Source organism: Struthio camelus, chromosome W (genome assembly GCF_040807025.1).
Source record: "Struthio camelus isolate bStrCam1 chromosome W, bStrCam1.hap1, whole genome shotgun sequence".
Lineage (NCBI taxonomy): Eukaryota > Metazoa > Chordata > Aves > Struthioniformes > Struthionidae > Struthio > Struthio camelus.
This window is the reverse complement of record NC_090981.1, coordinates 70,084,639-70,107,301: the sequence shown is the minus strand read 5'-3', so window position 1 is coordinate 70,107,301 and position 22,663 is coordinate 70,084,639. Positions and strand designations below refer to the sequence as shown.

At 54.3% G+C, this 22,663-nt stretch overlaps 1 protein-coding gene across 1 annotated transcript; it reads right to left on the bottom strand.

Annotated features, from left to right (window-relative positions):
- Positions 1-7,161: 7,161 nt before the first annotated feature.
- On the bottom strand, positions 7,162-17,819 carry LOC138064342 (gastrin-releasing peptide-like). Its single transcript, XM_068926387.1, has 6 exons — positions 17,769-17,819; positions 16,929-16,982; positions 16,797-16,831; positions 11,865-12,166; positions 10,830-11,080; positions 7,162-7,570 (listed from the first exon to the last, which is right to left on the bottom strand). Exons 1-6 carry the CDS (start codon positions 17,817-17,819, stop codon positions 7,517-7,519), a joined length of 747 nt encoding a protein of 248 aa, XP_068782488.1. The 3' UTR covers positions 7,162-7,516.
- Between the last annotated feature and the right edge of the window lie 4,844 nt (positions 17,820-22,663).

Sequence of the window (22,663 nt, the reverse complement as noted above, 5' to 3'; positions counted from 1 at the left end):
AAAAATTTTTTTATCCAGCTAAACATGGATAAGTGAACACAGAGAGGGAACTATTTTTCAAATGAATTAAGTGACAGAACTTGGCATATGCAAACCTGCATCTTCCTTGTACCGTCTCTGGTTTTCTGTGTTCCTACACTTTCTTTCAAACTGTCCCATTCCATCTTGAAAGCCCATTTGTTCAGTTTGTTGTAAATATCTCCTCCTCCTTAATTGGGTGCTGAGTCTAATAATCCTGCCTCAGCTTGTTAACTGTACAATAGCAGTCAGAGTTAATGACCCATTAGTGATTAATTCCTTAACCAGCATCTAATTGCTCACTGTAAAACCTTTTCTTAAAACTGGATTAAATCATCTAGATCCTTAACCACTTCTTTACTCTAACTTTGCTAAGGCTATTAGCCTGGCCTTTTCTGAGTGCTCTATTTCTTCTTTTGCTTAAACTGTATTAGCAAGCTAGTATTTTTAGTGTCTATATTTGACTTCCTTGCAACATTTGAAGTTCTAAAGGAAGAATTATACCAATAAAACGTTGCAAGTGAAAAGATTAAGAAATCAACTCTTTTACAATGTCACTACTTTCCTTTCCCCTAAAAAATAGCTAGATGAAAGGCCTTGCAAGTTGAGTACTCTACTGAGCAAGATGATTACAGACAGAGAGTGTCATTATGCTAACCGTGGGATACCGCCTTTTGGAAGAGGTGGGCTTGTAGGACAGGATTTGTCAGCAATGGCGTGCTACTCGTGGAATTGTGTAGGTTTTGGCTGGTGAAGCTGTAAATATGAATTTTCCAAAGAGTAATGGGGTCTTTGCTCAGTGTCCTGAATATGGGCCAGTAGGTTGTCCCATCCCAAGAGACTCCTGGGAGGGGCTGCTACATGGAGATGACTCCTCACCACCTGTTGAAGGGCACAGATCCCTGCTCCTAGGGGTAACTTCCTCAACACAGGGTAGATGACTATTACTAGACGACGAGTGAGGAGGGGCAAACCCTGCCAGGAATGGGAGGCAAGACAATTTATGTCTTCTGCCAGTCAAACTGGACTCTCCCGTGGTCAAACTGGCCTTGGGGAGGGAAGCCAGAGCCAGAATCTGAGGAACTCTTTCCCCTTTCCTTCCCCGTTGTGTTTGCTGGATGAACAGGCTGAACTAGGACCCCAGCTTTGGGTGGGAAGCCTTCTGATACATCTCCAGGTAAATCCCACATGACCAGTCTGAGCATCAAATTTTTTAATCAGAGAGAGAGGATGAGTGGTTATATATTTCCTTATATTATGCAGACCATTACGTTGTCCACTTTGCCTTTGGCTTCAGTGTTCTGGGAAAGTAAAATCAAGCCACCGTCTCTGCATCTGTTTCATCTGCAGCAGTGTCCCCATTGACAGATGATGTTAATTCTGGGTGATTTGCCATTAAGATGTTAAACGTGGAGAGCTCTTTGGTGGACTCTCATGAGGAGTCTTTCCATCAGGCCTGGCCATCTTTGCTCAGTCAGAAATCCCAAGCTCAATATACGGAAGCACTCTGTAAAGTTTTGTACAGGTCAATAGCCTGAGCTCTGCAGAAGAGAAGACAATGATCATAAAGAGCTTTGAAGGCGTCTGAATTAATAGTTATGTGAAAAATGTCATCATGAAACTTGGTCTCAATGCCACCATTTCTCAAGCAGAAAAATCTATTCTAATCTATTCTAATTCCTTCCCACCTCTGTTCAAAATCCTGCCAGTATTCAAGCAAACTCACAAGGCAGTCCTGGCCTATTTAAGTCAAGGAGAGTTTTGACATGAAGTTCAGCTCAGCTGCTTTCCAGTGGAGCAAGACTGGCTCTTAGTCCAGGGCTGACCCTCAGTCCCTGGTGGAAGGGGTCAGGAGAGATGGCTGTAGAGGTGAGTACCCGTTAGTAACCCCGGCTGTCATCCCCTCTGCAGCAGAGGGCCGGCCATCGTGCCAGGACAGGTCACAGCCCCTTAGGTTAAAACACACAGAACTCAGTCACAGTTTAAATTTCTATTCTGAGCTGCAGGTGGGGTGGGGGGAGGCAGTACTGCTTCCTTCCTCTGCTGAGGGCATGCTAGCCCCTGCAGGCATGACGGTGAGATGAAGGGTCTTCTTTCCAGCTGCCTCAGCTACGTCTGTCAGGGATTTTGAATAACATTTTACTAATGCACTGAATGATCACTGTTGCAAATCTCAAGTGTCTGGTCAAAGTTCCCAGCCACACTCTTTTTCGGTTCAGTCTGTTGGGGTTTAAAATGAAGTCCACTTCCAGCAGGCACTAATTCAAGGGGTTCCCCTTTGGCTGCAGTGCTCTTTGGGCTAGACGCGCAGGTTCTTTCTTCCATACGGTCAGCATCTTCCTGGGACCCTGATGCCATGCGAGATAAACCTTGGAACTTTATCAGCTTCCTTCTGTAATTTGCCAACCACTGAGTACCCGTTTACAAAACCCTGTCATAGGAGAAAAATGTTAGAATAAAATAAATCAAAGAGAGCAAAGAGAACAAAAAGCAAGGAAGGAGATGCTGTCTAGACCAGGACTCTGTCACCCTGATAACATTACCATTTTTTCTGGTGGAATGAATATTGTCTCGCTTCTCTGTTAGCATCTCCGTGTCCTACCAATGCACAGTGTGAAAATTTGGTGACATTAGGCGATCATTCCTCTGTCATATGACATATTATCTGCCCCATTAAGAACCGTGAAATTATCTCTGAAATATTTGGTCTTGTGTAGGGATTAAGGTCAGCTAGGCAAGACCTCAAGGACTGCTCTCAGCCTTTGTATTCAGGAGGGAGTTTAATCACAGGAGCAGGAGTTTGGATGGAGGTAAGAAGCGGTGAGACCTGAAGACTTTCAGCCATTGCTACAGGAGGGAGTGTTTGGGTGAGCAAAGAGGATGGGGTCCCAGCTGCTGACCAGCTCAGGTAGGTCAGGTGTCCCTACTTTGTCTCCTTCTCAGCAGGGAGTAAGAGACAGCCCTCTGGGCAAACCCAGAACCTGAAGGAGGGGATGCTGTTTTTGAGCAACGCTTTTAAGCAAAGGGCTCCTCAGAAGATTGGCTTCCCGTTAGCTCTCTCCTACTGAAATGCCACTGCCGGTTGCAGCGTGGCTCAAACACAGGACGGCTTGTGTGGCAGGCAAAGCCCCAGCTGCTTGGGGCTTCCTTGTTTATGATGAACCCATCATAAACATGCTGCCTCCCTCCTTCCCCTGTAACATGCTAACAAAAAGCTTTCCAGTTTATCTGACATTGCCCCTGTGGCATGGGGAGTGCCATTTGACATGCAGGGAAACTGAGGCATAGAGAAACATGGCACCCAAGCTCAGACAGGGACAGCATGACTGAGTTACCTAAGCACAGGCATCTGGTGCCATTTGAGACCCCGCAAGGCAATCCGAGTCACCCACAGAGGCCTGGCACACACGACAGGCTCTACGAGACCTCCTGCTCTTCTGGTGCCATAGCTGGAGGCCAAGTCACGGGTGCTCGTGGTGCCTGTGCTTAGGATCCCACCTGGAGTCTGTCCAGATATCTCCCAAGTCCTCAGATAGTGCCTTGGCTCCTGGGCCAGCTTTCTTCATTTCCTGGGTATGCAGCACACACACGTATTCACTCCAGCGACTTTGGCCACATGAGAACTAGAGCCAGCTTCCCAAGCACCTTTGTGTAGCGTCGCTCTTATTCTGCTCAAGCCCTTCCTCCACCGCTGCTGAGGTCGAGAAGGGGCAGACTGACTCAAAAGTCAGAGGGATGCTTCCCAGGGACGGCCTCGGGCCCCTGAGGCTGCGTGGCACTGGCCGAACCGCTGCACACTGAGCAGGGTCTCCAGGTGGGCTTGACAGCAGAGCCCAAACTGCACCTGGGATGTGCTGCGTGGCCTTTTCATGTGTCCTTCCTCCAAGAGGGCAGCGGGCCGGGGAGGCGGGGGAGACTGGCGCACCCCACGGGCAGGGGGGTTTCCTGAAGCGCTGATCCTAGCTCCTGGCAAGACCTTGCGTTGTCTGTGGGCAGGAAGGCAGACAGGGACATGACAAGCAATGCCAAAAGGGACAAGATCGGCATGTTTGAGCTATACAGTTCCTGGGGCAGCAGTTAAACGCGTCGGGTGCCCCTTGGGCTGTCATAGATTGGGATGGTCGCTGGGATAAGTGGGTCAATCTAGAACCCGGAGCATCTGAAATGAAGCATGCAGGTAACAGAATATAGGTCTGGACGTTATTTAGACCTCGCTTCCACTTACTTCTGCCCTGGGAATAAACCACAAAAGGAAGCGGGAAGTGGGATTGGAATGGCGTAACCGGGCACCCGCGAGAGCTGAGGGAGGGGAACCGCGCGTCCGCGCCGCGCTTGGCCGCTTCCCGAGGACACGGGGCGCCCGGCGGGACGGGACGGGCCGGGGGGGCCGCCCGGGAGGCAGCGGGGTGCCGGGCAGCGCGGAGCGGGGCCAGCTGCGGGGCCGGGAGGGGGCGGGGCCGGGCCGGGCGGGGATTGGGCTGCGCGGGGCGGGGCCGGGGCCGGGGCCGGGCGGGGATTGGGCTGCGCGGGGCGGGGGGCGGGGCGGGGGCGGGGCGGGGATTGGGCTGCGCTGTGCGGGGGCGGGGCCGGGGCGGGGCGGGGATTGGGCTGCGCGGGGCGGGGGGCGGGGCCGGGGCGGGGCGGGGATTGGGCTGCGCGGGGCGGGGCCGGGGCCGGGGGCGGGGCAGCTCCCGCAGGCGCCGAGCGGCACCGACCCTGGTCCAAGGGCGCCGCCTGCCGGGGCCGGACCGCGCTGCGCCGAGGGCGGGGGGGTCCTGTCCTGTGGGTCCGTTCTGTGGGTCTTGTCCTGTGGGTCTGTCCTGTGGATCTGTCCTGTCACGTGGGTCCGTCCTGTGGGTCCGTCCTGTCACGTGGGTCCGTCCTGTCACGTGGGTCCGTCCTGTGGGTCCTGTCCTGTGGGTCCGTCCTGTGGGTCCGTCCTGTCACGTGGGTCCGTCCTGTCACGTGGGTCCGTCCTGTGGGTCCTGTCCTGTGGGTCCGTCCTGTGGGTCCGTCCTGTCACGTGGGTCCGTCCTGTGGGTCCTGTCCTGTGGGTCCGTCCTGTGGGTCCGTCCTGTCACGTGGGTCCGTCCTGTCCTGTGGGTCCGTCCTGTCACGTGGGTCCGTACCGTGGGTCCTGTCCTGTGGGTCCGTCCTGTCACGTGGGTCTGTCCTGTCCTGTGGGTCCGTCCCGTGGGTCCTGTCCTGTGGGTCTGTCCTGTGGATCTGTCCTGTCCTGTGGGTCCGTCCTGTCCTGTGGGTCCGTCCTGTGGGTCCTGCCCTGTGGGTCCGTCCTGTCACGTGGGTCCGTCCTGTGGGTCCTGTCCTGTGGGTCTGTCCTGTGGGTCCGTCCTGTGGGTCCGTCCTGTCCTGTGGGTCCCATCCTGCTCTGTGGGTTCTGTCCTGTCCTGTGAGTGCCGTCCTGCCCCGTGGGTCCCTGGCATTCAGTGAGGTGCCCAAAGCGCTGCCACTGAGCCTGCCCAGCAGTGTCCTACCTGAGCAGAGGTGGCCCCATAGCTTTCACAGGCACGTGGGGGGTCCCAGATAAAAGCCCTGAAGGGTCTAAAATGCTACATACGTACTGAGCCTCCTGCCCTAGAGCCAGAGCAGTGCTCAGGGCCTGAGACCGCGTGCCCGAGAGACAGATGAGGAGAAAGAGCGAGAGAAAGCCGATAAAGGCCCTAGGAGCAGGGAGCAGAAGGCTTCCTTCCGCTTGGGGCCTAAGTCCGAAGCTGCAAGCGCTGCCCCTTTGCCAGCTGGAACACATGCGTGCCTAGCTGAAAAGCAGCCCATGGACGAGGTGGGCGATGCTGTTAGCTCTTACAGCCAGTGCTCCAGGAGCTGTGTTGCTCAAATAGAAACCGGAGGTTCACACTAACCTTGGTGTGAGAAGGGCCTAAACCCAGCTCTCCCATCTCCTTAGACAAGCACTTAAACCATGCAGTTATTATGCCAAAGGAGGGCCCACCAGTGGGGAAGCTGGATGTGCTGTATCTTGCTCTTTGGACAAAATGCTTAAAATTCAGAACTGGAAATTCCCTCAAGGAGACTGGTCAGCCTCAGTGGTCAAAGCCCAACATGAGCTCTCTCTACCCTGCAGAGCTAACCTGATGTCCATCGTTTTCACCAGTAACGTCTTAGGTGCCTTAGGTGCCCTGTGTCTGGGCTTGCTCACAACTGTCTGAATCTGGACGGGGCGCTGTGGAATCTAGCACACATCTGAACGTCACAGTGGTGCCTTCTCCTGCTCCTTCCCCCCTACAGGGCCACCCAGTTGGAGCTCAGTGAGTGTACGTAGACAACCCCTAACCTAGTTACTTGTGGCTCAGAAATAACTCCAGAGCTGTGGCCTCACTGCTGGAGGTACCATTTTTTTCTTATTCTGCTTCAGCCCAGGTCTGTCCCTCCTGTCACTTGACCAAAACTGTCAGACCCTCGTCTGCTAGAGCCTGTGGCTCTAGCAGACTGTCCCCTCCACAGCACGTGCCAGCGTGGGACAGAGATGGCCCTGCTTCCCCAGGGTCACCCCTTTGTGCAGCCCTGCTGCTCCTGCTCTGTGTCGAGCTGTGCGTGGCGGGATGTTTCCTGTCCTCCTTACAGGTTGCTCTGTGGGTGCTCTCATGTGAGGACAGCTGGCAGCACAGCAGCTCCTTGCCCGGGCCTTCCCTGGTGTCACCGTCCAGTCAGGTACAGAAAACTGCAGGACAGCAAGGAACATTGCTGGGCCATGACATACCTTGGCCCCCCAAACGGTGCCCCTAGTTTGTTCTCCCGGGGGGCAATGCTCCTCCCTTGGTCCCTTGTGGGATCACAATGGCATCGGACCTGCTGGCCGCGTCCTTGGGCAGGGGCGCGGGGGCATGCTTAGCTCCCCACACCTTCCTTGCCGCCTCACCTCTGCCTAAAACAAGGAGGCAGACTATTTTCAGCACATTTCCCTGCTGCCGGCGTGTGCAGCGGTGCACCACGCTCTCTGTACTTGGCCCACACAAGCCTTGGGAAGACAGCGTCACCTTCAGCTCGTAGGAAAACAAATACAGACCAGGGAGCAATTCAAGATCGAGAAGAGCTTCAGCGCAAAATGAATCATCCTGTTTGCTACTAGCTGTGGCACAGCCGATTTCCGTCTTGTTAACTCCGATAAAAGCATAAACTCAGCCTTTTTATTAGTACTATTTATTGTGAATGTTGAAAAATCATGTAGCTTGAAACTAAGAGATGAACTGATTCGACAGGCAAGTCATATAATTAATTGGAAGACCCTTCCTCGACAATTATGTATACCAAAGCAGTTCAAGCGAGAAAATGCAACTTTGAAAATGAAGTGGAGAGTTTAGGCAATGCTGAAACGTACAAGAATATGTGTATTTAGATATTTTACACAAAGGAAATCTTGTTTACAGAAAAGAAACCTTGTTGGTTATCTGATACAATCAAGTGCTTGTGAAACATAGTCTCTTACGGAAATTATTCCATTCCTTCAAGGCTGAGAGACCCTTCAACTTGGAGCGCTTTCTTTCATATTCACAACTTGAAGCAGATACTCCATCATCTAATAAAAAGAGATGAATAGTATTTATAGACCAGTCCTGACAAAAGTCACTCACTAAGTTAATAAGCCTAATATATAACTGCTCTGTGAATTCACATAACAGACTCATTCCTAATAATCTTCCCATAGCAGACCCCATTTGTTTTGGTTAGCTTAATAACTGACTGCCAAAGTATGAGGAAAATCATTCTTCGAAGTAATTCTGCCTGCCATCGCATTTATATAATGTCTCATTAGTGTTAAAGAGTCAAGGCACAGAAACAATTTGAAGTTTATTTTCAATTTATTTTTACACTTAGGCCAACTTGCAAAAGCAAGATTTTTCCTTCTGATTTTTAACTACTTTAATAGTAACTTATTCAAGCAGGCAAGGTCTTAATTCGCTCGGTATTAACGGAAAACCAGATGAAAACAGCTCAGGCTCACCGCACTAAGTCCCAGAACCGCTATGCCCAGCTCTGACCTTTTTGACTATTTACATGTTACAGCACTTTCCCTTTTCCGGGTCAGTTTTTTAGAAGGAAAAATTTCCTTTTATTCTTGAGAGCTGTACAGCACACTGTGAGCTTCAGTGGTGAACATTGCCCTGGACGAACAAGCCAGACCCTGAATTTGGTTACCTGAAGCACACATCTGTATTTCCTTCTGTAGCCTCTAGCTTTGGGGGTAGTAACTTCTGATCTTTAATTTAGAACTTAAATCTTAAATTAAAATCCACTAAATTTGCCACAGTCCATGAAACAAAGCCCTCACGAGTTCACTTATTTCCGACACAGCCTGTCTTCACTCACGTTCAATAGATGGGCGCGTACACATCACATAGACAGAAACGGACTCCTCGTGCTTAGCATCTCTGCAAGGGCACGCTCAGCCCCTTGACCACGAAACGGTGCCCGCACAGTCATTCCTGCAGCAGAGTTCACCTTCTCCTGTTCCCGTGTCAACGCCTCAACCCAACAGGCGACTCCGCAGTCACTGCTCACCCACCGCAAATATGGTGTCGTGTTCCTTCTAGGACTAGTTTCTATTTCAGACTCAAATGCAACATGGCTGGGAATGAATTTAATGCCGAGTACAAACTTTATCATACCCACTGCATCATCATCAGTTAACTCTACCCGCCCATCCTTGGCCGAGGCGGGTACCTACATTCGCCATTCCTGTACATGGACACCTTTGTCAGCTGTGATACAGCGGCACATTCAATGAAGGTGTCGCCTGGCCAAAGTTTGGGCAACAGGGAACCCATCACATCCAGAAACATCTGGGGGACCCAAATCCAGAGGTTACTTACACTCTTTTATCACTGGGTACTTGTATCACTGAATTTCATATGAGCCAGAATCCCATCTTCATAAATAAACAATGCCTCCCTTATTAAAAATAACAACTATCATGATTTAAATGTGTAGGAAACCATTAAAGCTCTCTAACTAAAGTAAAGCATACTCCTTTTGATCTGCACGTCTGCTGCATCTGGAAGGCAGATCTCAAAGATGCATAGCTTGCTTTTGAAATGACTTTTTTACTTAACCGAAGCCAATGGAAAAACAATACATTGTATCTTAAGTAGCCTGCATATAATCATGTGTTTGCGTCCACAAGTTACATACTCCTTTCACGATTTTCTTTTACTTCGGGCTAGAGACAAACTAGTTGTTGCATGCTGGAGATCACAGGTTCTGCTGCAAACGGGGGCTCTGCAGTTGTCATATATCTTAATTACATGAAAAACGTGATTTTTTTTTAACCATTCACTGGAGAATCCTGGAAATTTAAGGCAATAATCTCATTAATCCATGTGTATATTCAATCTCCAACTACAAAAATGTGGATGTTAATTTAGGATAAAAATATACACATGTGGACATGGCTCAACTTACTGAATGAACATTCAGCCTTAGGAAATACGATTTATTACCTGATACTTTTCGAAGTCAAAATATTTCTCCTTTTACATAGCATAATGGAATTTGTTCCTATAACTTGATTACAAAGCTGCACACCGCAGAACTAAAGATGAGATAAATAGTTTACCTTCAGATAGTATCAGTCACAGTTATTATGAGTGCCACTGTCATAAAGCCACAGCCAGAAAGAAACCTACGGACAGCGTGCCTCTCTGCGGCGCAAGAGACTTGAATCATGGCTTTAAGGGGTAAATTTTTATCCATGATCAAGTCAGTGACGAAGCGTTGGCTGGCCTCGCTGCGCCAGGATTTCAGGAGGGAGACCGGGGTGAAGTTGGCTCGGGAACAGTGACCACATCACGGCACAGCAGAATTACAGGAAAAAACCCAACAGCTCTTGGGGGTGTGGTGGGGGGGTATTAATCTTGCTACACCGTGTCAGGGCCCCCAGGTGTAGCTGTATCACCATTCCTGCACCTGGCGCAATACACAGAAAGGAGTTTTCTAGTAAATGCTGCAAGTTGCATAGCAATTCATTTAGACCCTGACTATTTTCTGCAAAACCTCACTTCCGAGCGTATTCTACAGGATTTTCCAAAAGAAGAGGGGTAAATCTGTTCCAAAGTCTTGTTCTCCCGTGAATAACGAGTACGTTAACTTAAGGGAAGAAGCAGCGGGTCCCAGGCACATATAAAACTCACCAGTGGCCATAGCCTCGTTTTGCAAGACCAGAAATGACCACAGCAGCGGTCAGCATCACCAGCTGGGGAACCTGAGGCCTTCGGGGGAAGAAAGGCTTGCCTGAGACAAAGGCAGAGCTGGGACAGAAGAAACTCTCCCGCCCAGGGCTCTGTATCGCCTGCTCTGCGGGACCTGACAAGTCCAACAGCAGGATAACAGCGGCCGGATGGGCAACACTGGGAGATAGTTAACGTGATGTGGCCTTATGCACAATACCCGTTGCCTTCTTCCTGCCCTCCTACGCTCACCTCTTTTCCACACTAGCCTGGTTTTTCTGAGTTGATACAGAACTTGGTGTCGATGTGCTCACCTGAGCATGAAGTGCTAGAAAAGAAAGAAATACAACTAACCAAGCGATTTGCGAGGAATACAGACACCGAAATCCGCACAATGCTTGCGGAGTTTATGCCCAGTAGCAAAAGAATTTGTAAAAGACATAACCTATGACTGACAATTTCTACTCAAGAGCAAGGTCTAACTTTTACGGAACGACTTGTTCGTTAGACACCTCTCTGCTAATTTTCTGGACAATTCGTAAGTTAGAGGAAGCTGATATGTGACTGTAAAACAAAAGTTAAACACACAGAATCTTCTTATTGCAGACTTACATCCTTCCAGCTGCTACTGTCATCTGTCTCCCAGGTGTTCCTGCCGTGCCAGGGAAGCCCTGCTTTCAAGATGTGAGCGCTTTTATTTTCATTTCCTTCCAGGAGCCTGAGCAAATATTTGGACATCTCTTCCCACTGCAGATAGTCTTCCAGCTGCTTGATATTTTCAGGTAATGCTGAAAACGGGATCTTGTTTTCTTCTTCATAAACATACGGAAAATCTCCAATGCTCTTTTTCCCCATTAAATGTCCTGAAAGAACAGCGGCAGCAGCATGGAGTTAGACAGAAGAGGTGTGGGTTTGATTGCTCAGAGGTCAGCAGAGTTCTGCTAGGGGAAGGGCAGGGGTCAGATAACGGCAAAGTTGAAGCCCTGCTGGGACTGGAGAGTTTGTCACCGTGTTGCACACAACTAGTTTCCCCCGTCTCCTATGCTAAGTTGGCAGAGGAGATGCTGCTGAGAGAACCGGGCGCTTTGCCTGGCGTTAGGGAGGCCACCTGGGAAGATCTGCTGGGACAAGGAGCTGGCGGAGGAGGTGACAGTTTTAGACTTCCCCAGCCTGGACACGGGATGCGGGATCGCCGGCAGCAGTCTATGTCCCAGCGCCTTTCTAGGAGCTGGGCTGGCTGCGCCCTGATGCACCGCGCTTTGCTGTCCTTAAAGACGAAACCCGAAACGGCTTCGGGCTACGAAGGGAGGTAAGGGGGCTGCCGGCCAGAGGAGCGGCCGAGGACCCTGTCGCCGGGCCAGCCGGGCCCCGGCCTCCCCGAGGTGGCGGCCGCTGGGTCGGGGCGCCGCGGCGCTCTCGCGTCCTGCCCCGCTGCCCCGGGGCCGTCGGGGGCCGTCGGGGGCCGGAGCGAGCAGCGCGGCGCCGTCGGGGCGCTGCTGCCGGCGGCGGGCCGGGCCAGCGGGCTCCGCGGACGGGCGGGCGGGGCGGGCGAGCGCGGATCCCCCGCGGCCAGGCCCGGCGGGACGGGAAGGGGCGCAGCCCGACGGCAGCTGGCGGCGGCGGGACGCGCCGTCCGGGGCGACTTACCCACAGCCCAGTGGCTGCCGCGGGGGTAGATCTTGGGGAGCGCGGGGGAGCCGCCGGGCTGGAGCGGCGCCGCGCCGCCCTGCGCCGCCAGCAGTGCCAGCGCCAGCAGCGGCAGAGCGCGGGGCCGCCGCCCGCCGCCGCCGCCGCCGCCCATGCTGCTGCCGCCGGTGCCGCCGCCGCTGCCGCCGCCGGTGCCGCTGCCGCTGCCGGTGCCGCCGGGAGCCGCCGTCCGCTGCGCGCCGGCTCCGCCCGGGCCAGGCGCTGCCGCGGTGCCGGTGCCGGTGCCGGTGCCGCCGCCGCCCCTTTATAGGGTGCCGGGGCCGGGGCCCCCCCGCGCCTGGCGCCTCCCGCGGCCCCCGCCGCGCTGCGGGCCGGGCCGGGGGCGGGGGGCGAGGGGCGGGGGCCCGGCCGCAGCCTGCCCCGCTCCGCTCCGCACCATCCTGCCCCGCTCCGCTGCACCCTGCTGCACCCCCCTCCGCACCGCCCCGCACCGCCCCGCTCCGCACTGCCCCGCACCGCTCCGTACGGCCCCACTGTGCCCCCTTCCACTGCACTGCGCCCCGCTCTGCACCTCCCTGCACCGCTGTGCCCTGCTGCACCCCGCTGCGCCCCGCTCTGCACTGCCCCACTGCTCCCCACTCCACCCTGCTGCACCCTGCTCTGCGCCTCCCCACACTGCTGTGCTCTGCTGTGCCCCGCTGCGCCCCACTGCACCCTGCTCCACTCCACAGCACCCCGCTCCACTGCACCCTGCTGCACCCCACTGTGCCCTGCTCTGCTGCGCCCTGCTGCACCCCGCTCCACTCCACACCCCCCTGCCCCACTGCGCCCCACTGCGCTGCGCCCTGGGCTCGGGCCCCCGCTGCCGCTGCCACCGCCGCTGCCCGGTCTGGGTGCCTGGCCGCGGGGTGGCCGACGCGGCCCGTGGGCTGATTCCCTCGACCAGGTTTGAAAGCCGGGCGCTGCCCCGACGCGTGTGGGGGGCAGGACGGCGCCCAGCCGGGCCCGGCGCGGGGACGGAGCGGCTGGCGGAAGGACTGCTCCGGGGCGTTCCCGCGGGCGCATCGCCCTTCGCCGCACAGCGCGGGAAAGCGTCCCCGGAAGCTGCCCGCGCCTCTGCACGACCTAAACGACAAGTTGCCGACAGTACGCAAGAGCTGACATTTTGCCCCAGTATTTTTACTTATTTTTTCAGCCGGATGAGTCACTGTAACGCGGCAGAGCCCGAAGGTCGGCCCCGCCGGGGCCGGCCGAGAGGGACCGTCTGGCGCGGGGAGTCTCGTGTGGTTGCCCGTGCCGGCGGGCTGGTTTGCTGTCCCAGCTGTTTGCTGGCAGGACTGACACGGCTGCAGGACGTTTCGCTTGCCTGGTGCCCAGACCCTGTGCGCTTCGCCCGGCTCCCCGGCTCCGGGGCCTCTCCGGCAGGTAGCGAACGAAACGTCTCTGCCGGCAGGCAAGAGGAGAGGGGCCGCCGCGGCGGGGGTCCCAGGCGTGCCCGCACCCCCGCCTGCTGCAACCCGGCACGCGTCGGGGTTGGCGCTTTACCGGCCGGGCAAATTACTCGGGACGCTCGCGTTGGAAGTCGATGTGCACCCGGCCGCATGGGCTGGGCCGTGCCCTCGTCCCGCGGCGCTTTACTGCATCTTCCCTTGCTGCTCGCTGTGACCCGTTCTGTGCTGCGGTCGCTCATCAGGCATTGCCGTTTCACCTGCGGCAGCACCGCCATGCCTCAGGCAGGAGCCGGGCCGCGCAGCCCCCAGCGTGGCCGCCGGCCCCGCCGAGCTCTGCCCCGCGGAAACCTCAGCAGCCTTCAGGAAACTCTGTTTTCGGGGGAAAAACAGCACACCCAAAGCAAAACAGGCTTGCGGAGCTCTGGGGAGGTCGCCGCCGGTCCTCGCCTCCCCGGGCAGCGGTGCCGGGCTGCGGCCATCCGCAGGGCGTCGGGGCGGCTCCTCCTGCCCCGCTCGGCTGGAGGCTGCCTGCTGCCTCTCGCTGCGGCCCCACTTGCACCGCGCTTAGCGCCCCCGCGACCCCGCGGCCTCCTTTCCCAGTCCTGCTTCCAGCGCGGCTTCTCGCCCCCTGCCCGCCAGTGGCCACCTCGGCCCGGCTCCGCTCGGCTCGGCCCAGCCCGGCTCGGCTTGGCCCTGCTTGGCTCGGCCTGGTTCGGCCCTGCTCCACTTGGCCTGGCTCTGCTTGGCCCTGCTCGGCTCAGCCCGGCACGGCTCGGCTCGGCTCGGCCTGGCCCGGCTCGGCACAGCTCGGCCCGGCTCGGCTCGACCTGGCTGGGTTTGGCTCCGCTCGGCTCCGCTGGGCTCAGCTCGGCCCGCCCTGGTGCCGCTCCAGCCGAGCTGCCTTTTCTTTTAGCGGCGCGCGGGGCTGCCGTGCGTTACTGGAGCTTGAGGCCGGCCGTAGGCGCTTCCCCTGCTGTCTCTTGCCGCGCACTGAGTGCAGATTTAATTTACTTTGCCCTTTAGCCATTAACGTTACGGTGAGAATACAGAGCTGCAGAGCCGGTCACGTTTGGGCTGAATTTCCTCTTTAATTAGCATTGGCTTTTCAAAGGAAGGGACTTTTTTTTGCTTGGAAAAAAACAGGTATGTCAGGGTTTTGCCGTAAAACGAATGCAATAATCTGTTTAGCTGCCACAAACGTTCAGTCTGGGTTATTTGAAGGCAGCCGGGCACAAAACGCCAGTTCGCGGACTCTGCGTGTTCCCGCAAGAAGACCGCTAACGTCGCTGCCGTAGCGCAGCTCGGCGGCCGTCGCCCGGGGGTCCCTCCGCCCCGGCCTCGCTCACGCCTCCTCCGCCGGGCCAGGACCAAGCCCCTTCCTCGGCGCGGCTGGCCGCTGCCGCACTTCCCCCTTTACTGTTTTGTACGGATTAAAGACATGGACTTTTATTCTAATTCTTATCTTTATATTAACCTTTTCAGCAGAAAATAATTGGATAGATGATGCAGAAATGATGCGGTGGAGGCCCCACAACAGGAAAGGACGGGCGTGCGACCGGCACGTGTCACCGGCTGCCGCTGACCCACTCGTCCGAGAGAGCCGGTCCGAAGGATCCCGCCACCCTCAGCTGGTGTTTGCGCTTCCAGAAGCGGCTCTCCTCAGGGCAAAACGTTTTTCGTGCTCGTCACGTATCCATCCGGGCGGCCGAGGGCGCTGCGCCCGCCGCGCTCCTGCCTGGGCCCGGGGGGACGCGCGGTGGCGGCCGCCCCCTGCCCCGGCCCGGCCGCTTCGGCACTTCCCGCGCCGGCTGCAGCAACCCAGCAGGCGACTCATCCGCTCATTTGTTAATTTGCAACTAAATCCACGGAAAATAGGTGCTAAGGGAAGATAAAACTATGAGCTTTTCCTTCCCACATGTTGGCTTTCTTCCACGTACAGTGGCTGAGTTTGAATCCATAAACCGCCGGACACGGAGGGGCCGGACGCCCGGCTGGGCCCGCTCTTGCCGCCGCGCGGGTGCCCGTGCACACGCACGCCGCTCCCAGGCCTTCCTGCTCCAGATTAGTAAAACACACATTTTCACTCCATGCTAAAAAACATGATTTTCACAAAGTGGAAGCTGAGGCCCTCATGTGAATGAATTCATGAAACGGGTGAAGCTTTGTCCACAGCTGCTCTTTACCTAGAAGCCGCCAACCACTACAGGGGTCTGGATTTCACACCGCTGCGAAGCTCAGATGAAGGCCTGCCTTTGGCGTCCCGTCCGCATCTGATATGTCTGCCTAAAGACAGAGAAGGTGTACGGACATCACAGGCATAACGTGCCTGCTGACATCACATTCACGCATGAAGGACAGAAAGGCAGAGCTGGGTCTATGTACAGAAGCAACGTATCTCGGGGTAGGCGACGACGCAGAAGAGATGGTTTAGACTCGTTGAAGCCCAGCTGGGCAGCGGAGAAACGTGTTGAAATGTTTATCGTGCGGCTGGCTTACGTTTTGTTTGCGCTGGGCCGCGGGACGTGCGAGAACCATTGATAAAATTGGTGGGCGCAGAGGAAAGACGTCCTTTTCATCGCTGCTGTTCGCTATCTTGATCAAACAGAGAGGAGTGACCTGCCGGCGAGGCCGAGGCCGGCGCTGGCGCCGGCGCCGCCGGCTCGGGCAGCGGTTCCAGCTGCGCGTCGGGGCCGGCGGGGCGCACGCCGCCTCAACCTTCGCCTTGGTCTCTTGAGGCCCCGCGGCGCTCGGGATGCCCCGGCCGTCTGCCGGGCCCAGGGCGCTGTAGGGCGCTCGGCGCCCCAGAGAGGAGCAACCTGCCTTCCGGCCCAGAAAGCCGCCCCAAGGCCTCGGCGGTTTTGCCGGGGGTGCAGCTGCCGCCGGCGGCCCCGCGCGGGTCCCACTGCGGACGGCGGCGGGGTCCGGAGAGCAACCGGCCGGCACCGCGGCGTCCCGGCGCCGCCGCAGCCCAGGCCCTGGGGCCCCCTCGCCCCCCAGCACCGGGACCGCGGGAGCCCACCGCCCCCGGCCGCCAGGTCGCCACCTCTGCCAGCTCCATCCCGACCTGCCACCCCCAGCACCGGGACCGCGGGAGCCCACCGCCCCCGGCCGCCAGGTCGCCACCTCTGCCAGCTCCATCCCGACCTGCCACCACCAGCAGCACCACCGTGCCTTCAGGGTCCCAAGGGACGCGCCCAGAATACCAAAAACCCTCCTGCCAAAGTATCATGCGGAGAAACCCAGCGTTACTAAGGTAAAAGGATAAGCTGAGTGCTGTAAGCGCACCGACGCCGAGCACCAGCAGGCGCCCCTAGGAGCCCGACGCAGCCCTCGCGCGCCAGGCCGGCGTTGGGCAGCTCGGGGGCCGAAAGCGCTGCTGGTGCTCCAGCGTGCGCCGAGTTAGCCAGGTCAGGGCTCACCCGTTCAACGCTTTATTCCTTTGACAGGATTGGGCCTTTGGTCTTTTTAAATCTTAACTCACGCCTTTTGCACGAGGAAAACAAAGTCGGTTAAACCCTGAAAACAGCACAAAGCCCTGACTGATAGATGAGGACTCGAAATCATCTCAGCCCTGACAGCGCTACGGTCGATGCTCGCGCCTTTTCTCCCTCGCCTTCTGGGCGACTGTCGGCAGCGGCCTTCGATTGCTGAGCCAGTGAGACAGACTCTGGAAAAACGCGGGATTAACAGAAAAGGCTGGCAAAAACCTGCATCATCTTTCCTCCGATGCATTAAGAAAGAGGCGAGTGCTAAAACATTCCTTGCTAGGTGATAACATTAATATTCAAAGTAATACAAGTATTATTTTAGAAAAGCTCGACTATTCACATCATGCTGACCTGTAAAGCATTTCTCCTGCAAAAAGCACGTGCAGCGTATCTGTGCGCTTGCTTTTTTGTGTGTGAGAAAGAGAGGTGCGATCAGCCAGTTGCAATAGGTTAAGATTGTTTCCTCTCTGCTGAGAAAAAGACTTCGCCTACTACAGTTTAAAAGGTGTCGTGATTACAGGAGGGAAGATTTAACCTGGGGACGGCCTTGGATCTGCAAGACATCCTAAACCCTCAGATAATTTTGTTTATTGCCACAAACTAGAATTTCAGTGACTGACGGTGGGAAACGCTAGCTGAAGAGCGAGCACGTGGGCTGGGAAGGTGCGGAGACGGGTTCAGATGGTGTCCGTCCTGCTGTCGTGCCTCGACGCTTGCCTCGCTCGTCTCTCCCCGCAGAGGGTGGAAGACCCTGGGCCGGCTGGCTCAGGCCTGCGGGAAGGCTCATGGGGATGAGCGATTGCAGATTGCACCCGGCAGCAGCCGAAGAGCCGTGGCACAGCACAACGCGGTGGGTTGCAGGCAGAGACCGGGGAACGTGGCACGCTCGGTGTCAGCTCCGTCGTGGTCTGATCAATCCCAAAGTCTTAATGTTCATTTCATGATGTTAGTGGAGAATTCGTCACCCAGAGGAGCGCGTCGCCGTAGCCTTTGACTTCCCAAGTCCACAGCGACATCGTCCTGACTCCCTCCTTGCGTCCCTTAGCTGTCTGCTCCACTGGGTACACGTTACAGCAAGGACATACTTGTTCTTGAAGCGCCCAGGTGATAAACATGAAGTTACATGCTGCAGCTGGGCAAATCTAACAGGTCACTGCTCCCAAAGGCTAAACCTGCCTCCTTTCTTTGCCTCTGCTCTGCTCCTGGCTCCTTGCTGGTGCTTTGCTGAGCCTGCTCAGCTCGCAAACCCAGCGGACAACTGCTGACTTCTGGCTGGGTTTGCAGGTCACGTTGCCGCCAGTGAACGCGAGAGCTGGCAGAAAGAGACACGACCATGTTGTCTGCACTAGGAGGACTGTCTGATAGACCAGTTTAGCTGGATCACGTGAAGTCACCTTCAAACTTGTTCTCAGCAAGACCAGTAGGAAAAGCTCATAACATTCAGTTACACAACATTTCAAATAGGAAACAGCATTATCTCCATGACCATAATAATATTTAACAGACGTTAAATCATTCAAGCACTGTACAGTGCAATTTACTCACAGCACAAAGAAAACATCCTCCTGATATGCATTTCACTGTCAAAGCTCATTCATCTTTGTTAGCAGGCTGAGAACCGCGAGATTCTGTAGCAGAAGGAAGGGGGGGCGTACGCCGAGCGTTCAGAGCCTTTGCGCTTCTTCCCTCCCTCGTTTCTACTGTAAGGTAGCAAACAAGCAGCCCCAGCTAGCTAGCTAGATTATGAGAAATAGAAACGGTTTGCTTAAAGTAGCTCAGACAATCATGGGAATCCAAGTCACGAACAGAGTCAAAAGCGACCCAACCCCTTAGGTCGTGAGTAGTCTCTAACCTTCCATAGGCAGCCAGCAAAAGAGGCCTGAACGAAGCCGCCAGTAGAGCAAACTAACGTGGTCACAGAATAGGTAAGCTTGCTAGTGATCAACAGAACTACTAGTATGATGAGAAAGAAACTTTGAAACGGTTATGCGATTCCCAAATCCAAAAAACGTCATTTCTCCCACATGAGGGTAGCTGCACCACGTTTTGTCGACCCCGGCATCCGTCTGCCATGAGCAGTAGCAGCAGGTGAGCGCCGAGCCGTTACGAGGCGAGGGGACGCTGCCGCAGGATCCCGCCCAGCATCCAGCAAAGCAGCACCCGGAGGTTAAGGCTTTGTGCACGGCTCTGTACAGCCGTAGGTTATTTTTTGTGGTCCTTTACTTCCTTCTAATGCAGAAATGACAAACGCAGCAGCGTGGCACCCTTCGGCTCCCTAGCTTTGCAACTAAGAATGTTTTCATCTACAGCCGTAACTGTAGAGAGACTCCACAGAGTTCTCCACACGCCACCCCTCTAACTCACGATGTTTAACTGGGATCCCACGAGCCCCCGTTTCATTTTAAGGTCCTCCAAACCCATGGAATAGCCTGCCTGATCTTGAATTCTCACAGCCACCAGCGACAAACTGAGAAAGCAAGGAGCCAGAAACAAAGTCATCGCTAGACAACACTTCTGCACCCGTGAGAAATCTTCACAAGGAAAAGAGGTCCCTCGGAAAAGTTCTTTTCCTCTCAGTACGTTCTTCGCACAAATGGGTTGATCGCCGCATCAGCAGAGACTCCAAATGCCAAAAGGTGGTTTGAGTCTGCGTTTCAGTAGCCCGAGTCTAGCATCTGAGCTACAACTTTGTTGAAGCATGCAGAAAAGCTGAGGGAAGATCAAAACGAGAGACTCAAAAATATCTAAATTAAGTACCAGATCAAAAGAATAACCCGTTTATGGGAATAACCCTCTCACCATGGGGGAAAGAAGCCAGGGGAATCCATCAAGGCTTAGGTCTGCGCCACACTGAAGAACACCCAAGAAACCACAACTTGGGTTTCAACAGCTGCATTTACAGCAGTCCCAGCTTGTGCAATCACTCCTGAAACTTGATGGGAAACTACACAGGCAGGAACTTTTCATGATTCTATGAAAAGATCAAGCGTTACGGCATCTAGTCTTAGCAGCTGAAAAAAGCTACTGTGTATCACAGAGGAAAGAGCAGATTACTGCTATGCTTGGACAAGTTATTGTACGTGGCTGACCAAAGCTGCTCTGTCGGACGCAGCTAGCACCTCTCTATGCACCCAGCTAAAACGAGGACGACGAAGCGGGCCTGCGCTGTCCTCCAGCGTCTCACCGAACGAGCAGATCTGGCAGCACGGACGGCCGCATACCACCGTTTCACAAGTCAGTTCTACAGATCAAGATTTGTCGAAAAGAGTTTAAAAACAAGACCCAGCACTTTACACCCAAGAACTAAAACCCTTTTTTCTGAGCATGATCCCACATATTTAGATGTTATCTTTCCTTCTCATCACCGATCCATCTTTCCTCAACTTGAGGAAAAACGTCCATAATCGTGTTGACTCTGTCGTCTGGGTTAAGCCCAAAACCCCACTCCCAAGATTAGAGCGGATGGTGCCTGCGTGAGGGGAGGGCGGGCACAGGGAGGGAGATATCAATTCCAATTTCAGCAATAAGCAAACAAACACAATCTTACTACCCATACACTGCCTCCAAAAATTAAGTTATTTTTGCTTAACTGTGATAGTACGCTTCCAGGAAGGTTGCATTAAGAATATCTAAGTTATTATGACAAGCCATTTATTATACTCAATTTTATTTCTAAGCAATTTGACACAAAGTCAGTCATTTTTATAATATAGTTTGTTGTGAAAACTGCTTAGGAAGAGACAAAAGAAGTAATATTACTTGGAAAAATTCAGCAGTTGTCTGCCTTTCAGCATTGGTAGTTTCAACAGAAGGGGTGCCATTATTGTAAAATATTATATTTTTGTAGAGGTGAGGGATGACAGAAGAAACAAAACTCCACAGGAAAAAAGCCTCATGCTGTTCCTTATCAAAACTGCAAACCCAAAGCAAGAGAGGAAAACAATTTCTGCTTTGTTGAAGGTACAATATTGACATTTGAAGCCAAGGAGAGAAAAGTCCAGAATTTCACATAAGACAGTTACCAGGTTAAGTTTTAAAATGAAAAATCAATTTTGTGTTTAGCACTCTTCAGCTATCATATGACAGGAGAGAACACCACATTCTCAGGACTGGAATACGAATTATATTTTTCCTTATTGGTAGTAGTATTACCTAAGTGTACTACGGTGCTTTCCATTTAGTGATTTTCAAGCGTTAGTAAATCCCCATAAAATCTTTTTAGTAGCTTTGTGCTGTAGCTGGGAGCACAAAGGCAGAAAGGTTAGCGGCCTGTAATGGCCTGAATTCTAGACACACGGACAGGCCAGACCGCTGAAATCAGGCTGCAAGGTTTTTGTCCCTGTGCCACAAGGGAGCATGTTTCAGACTCTCAGAGAAGACTCTGAGAAGGCTCCAGCTCTCAGCTCTTAACCAGAGTAAAAGTCTCTTTGCTGTCTACTTTTCTCAGACTGTACTGAAACAACTTTCTTTCCCGCTGCTGAAAGGGGCGGGTGCCCTGGTGACAAAGGATACAGAGAAGGCAGAGTTATTGAATGCCTTCTTTGCTTCTGTCTTCACTGCTAAGGCCAGTCCTGAGGAATTCCAGACCTTGGAGACAAGAGAGGAAGGCTGGAGAAAGGAAGACTCTCCCTTGGTTGAGGAGGATCGGGTTAGAGATCTTTTGTCCAAACTTGACATCCACAAATCCATGGGCCCCGATGGGATGCACCCACGAGTGCTGAGGGAGCTGGCGGATGTTATCGCTAGGCCTCTCTCCATCATCTTTGAAAGGTCCTGGAGATCAGGAGAGGTGCCTGAGGACTGGAAGAAAGCCAATGTCACGCCAGTCTTCAAAAAGGGCAAGAAGGAGGAGCCAGGAAACTACAGGCCTGTCAGCCTCACCTCCATCCCGGGAAAGGTGATGGAACAGCTCATCCTGGAGGTCATCACTAAGCATCTGGAGGACAAGAAGGTGATCAGGAGTAGTCAGCATGGATTCACCAAAGGGAAATCATGCTTGACCAATCTGAGAGCCTTCTATGACAGAATGACTGGCTGGGTAGATGAGGGCAGAGCAGTGGATGTTGTCTTTCTGGACTTCAGCAAGGCTTTTGACACTGTCTCCCATCACATCCTCCTAGGTAAGCTCAGGAAGTGTGGGCTAGATGAGTGGACGGTGAGGTGGCTTGAGAACTGGCTGGATGGCCGAGCTCAGAGGGTTGTGGTGAATGGCGCAGAGTCAAGTTGGAGGCCTGTGGCTAGTGGTGTCCCCCAGGGGTCAGTCCTGGGCCCAGTCTTGTTCAATATATTCATCAATGACCTGGAGGAAGGGACAGAGTGCACCCTCAGCAAGTTTGCTGATGATACTAAACTGGGGGGAGTGGCTGACACACCAGAAGACTGTGCTGCCATTCAGAGGGACCTGGACAGGCTGGAGAGGTGGGCGGAGAGGAACCTCATGAAGTTCAACAAAGGCAAGTGCAAGGTCCTGCACCTAGGCAGGAATAATCCCATGCACCAGTACAGGCTGGGGACTGACCTGTTGGAAAGTAGCTCTGCCGAGAAGGACCTGGGAGTGCTGGTGGACAACAAGTTAAACATGAGCCAGCAGTGTGCCCTTGTGGCCAAGAAGGCCAATGGGATCCTAGGGTGCATTAGGCAGAGTGTTGCCAGCAGGTCGAGGGAGGTGATCCTGCCCCTCTATTCAGCCCTGGTGAGGCCTCACCTGGAGTACTGTGTCCAGTTCTGGGCTCCCCAGTACAAGAGAGACATGGCACTCCTGGAGAGAGTCCAGCGGAGGGCTACCAAGATGATTAGAGGGCTGGAGCATCTCTCCTAGGAAGAAAGACTGCAAGAGCTGGGCCTGTTCAGCCTGGAGAAG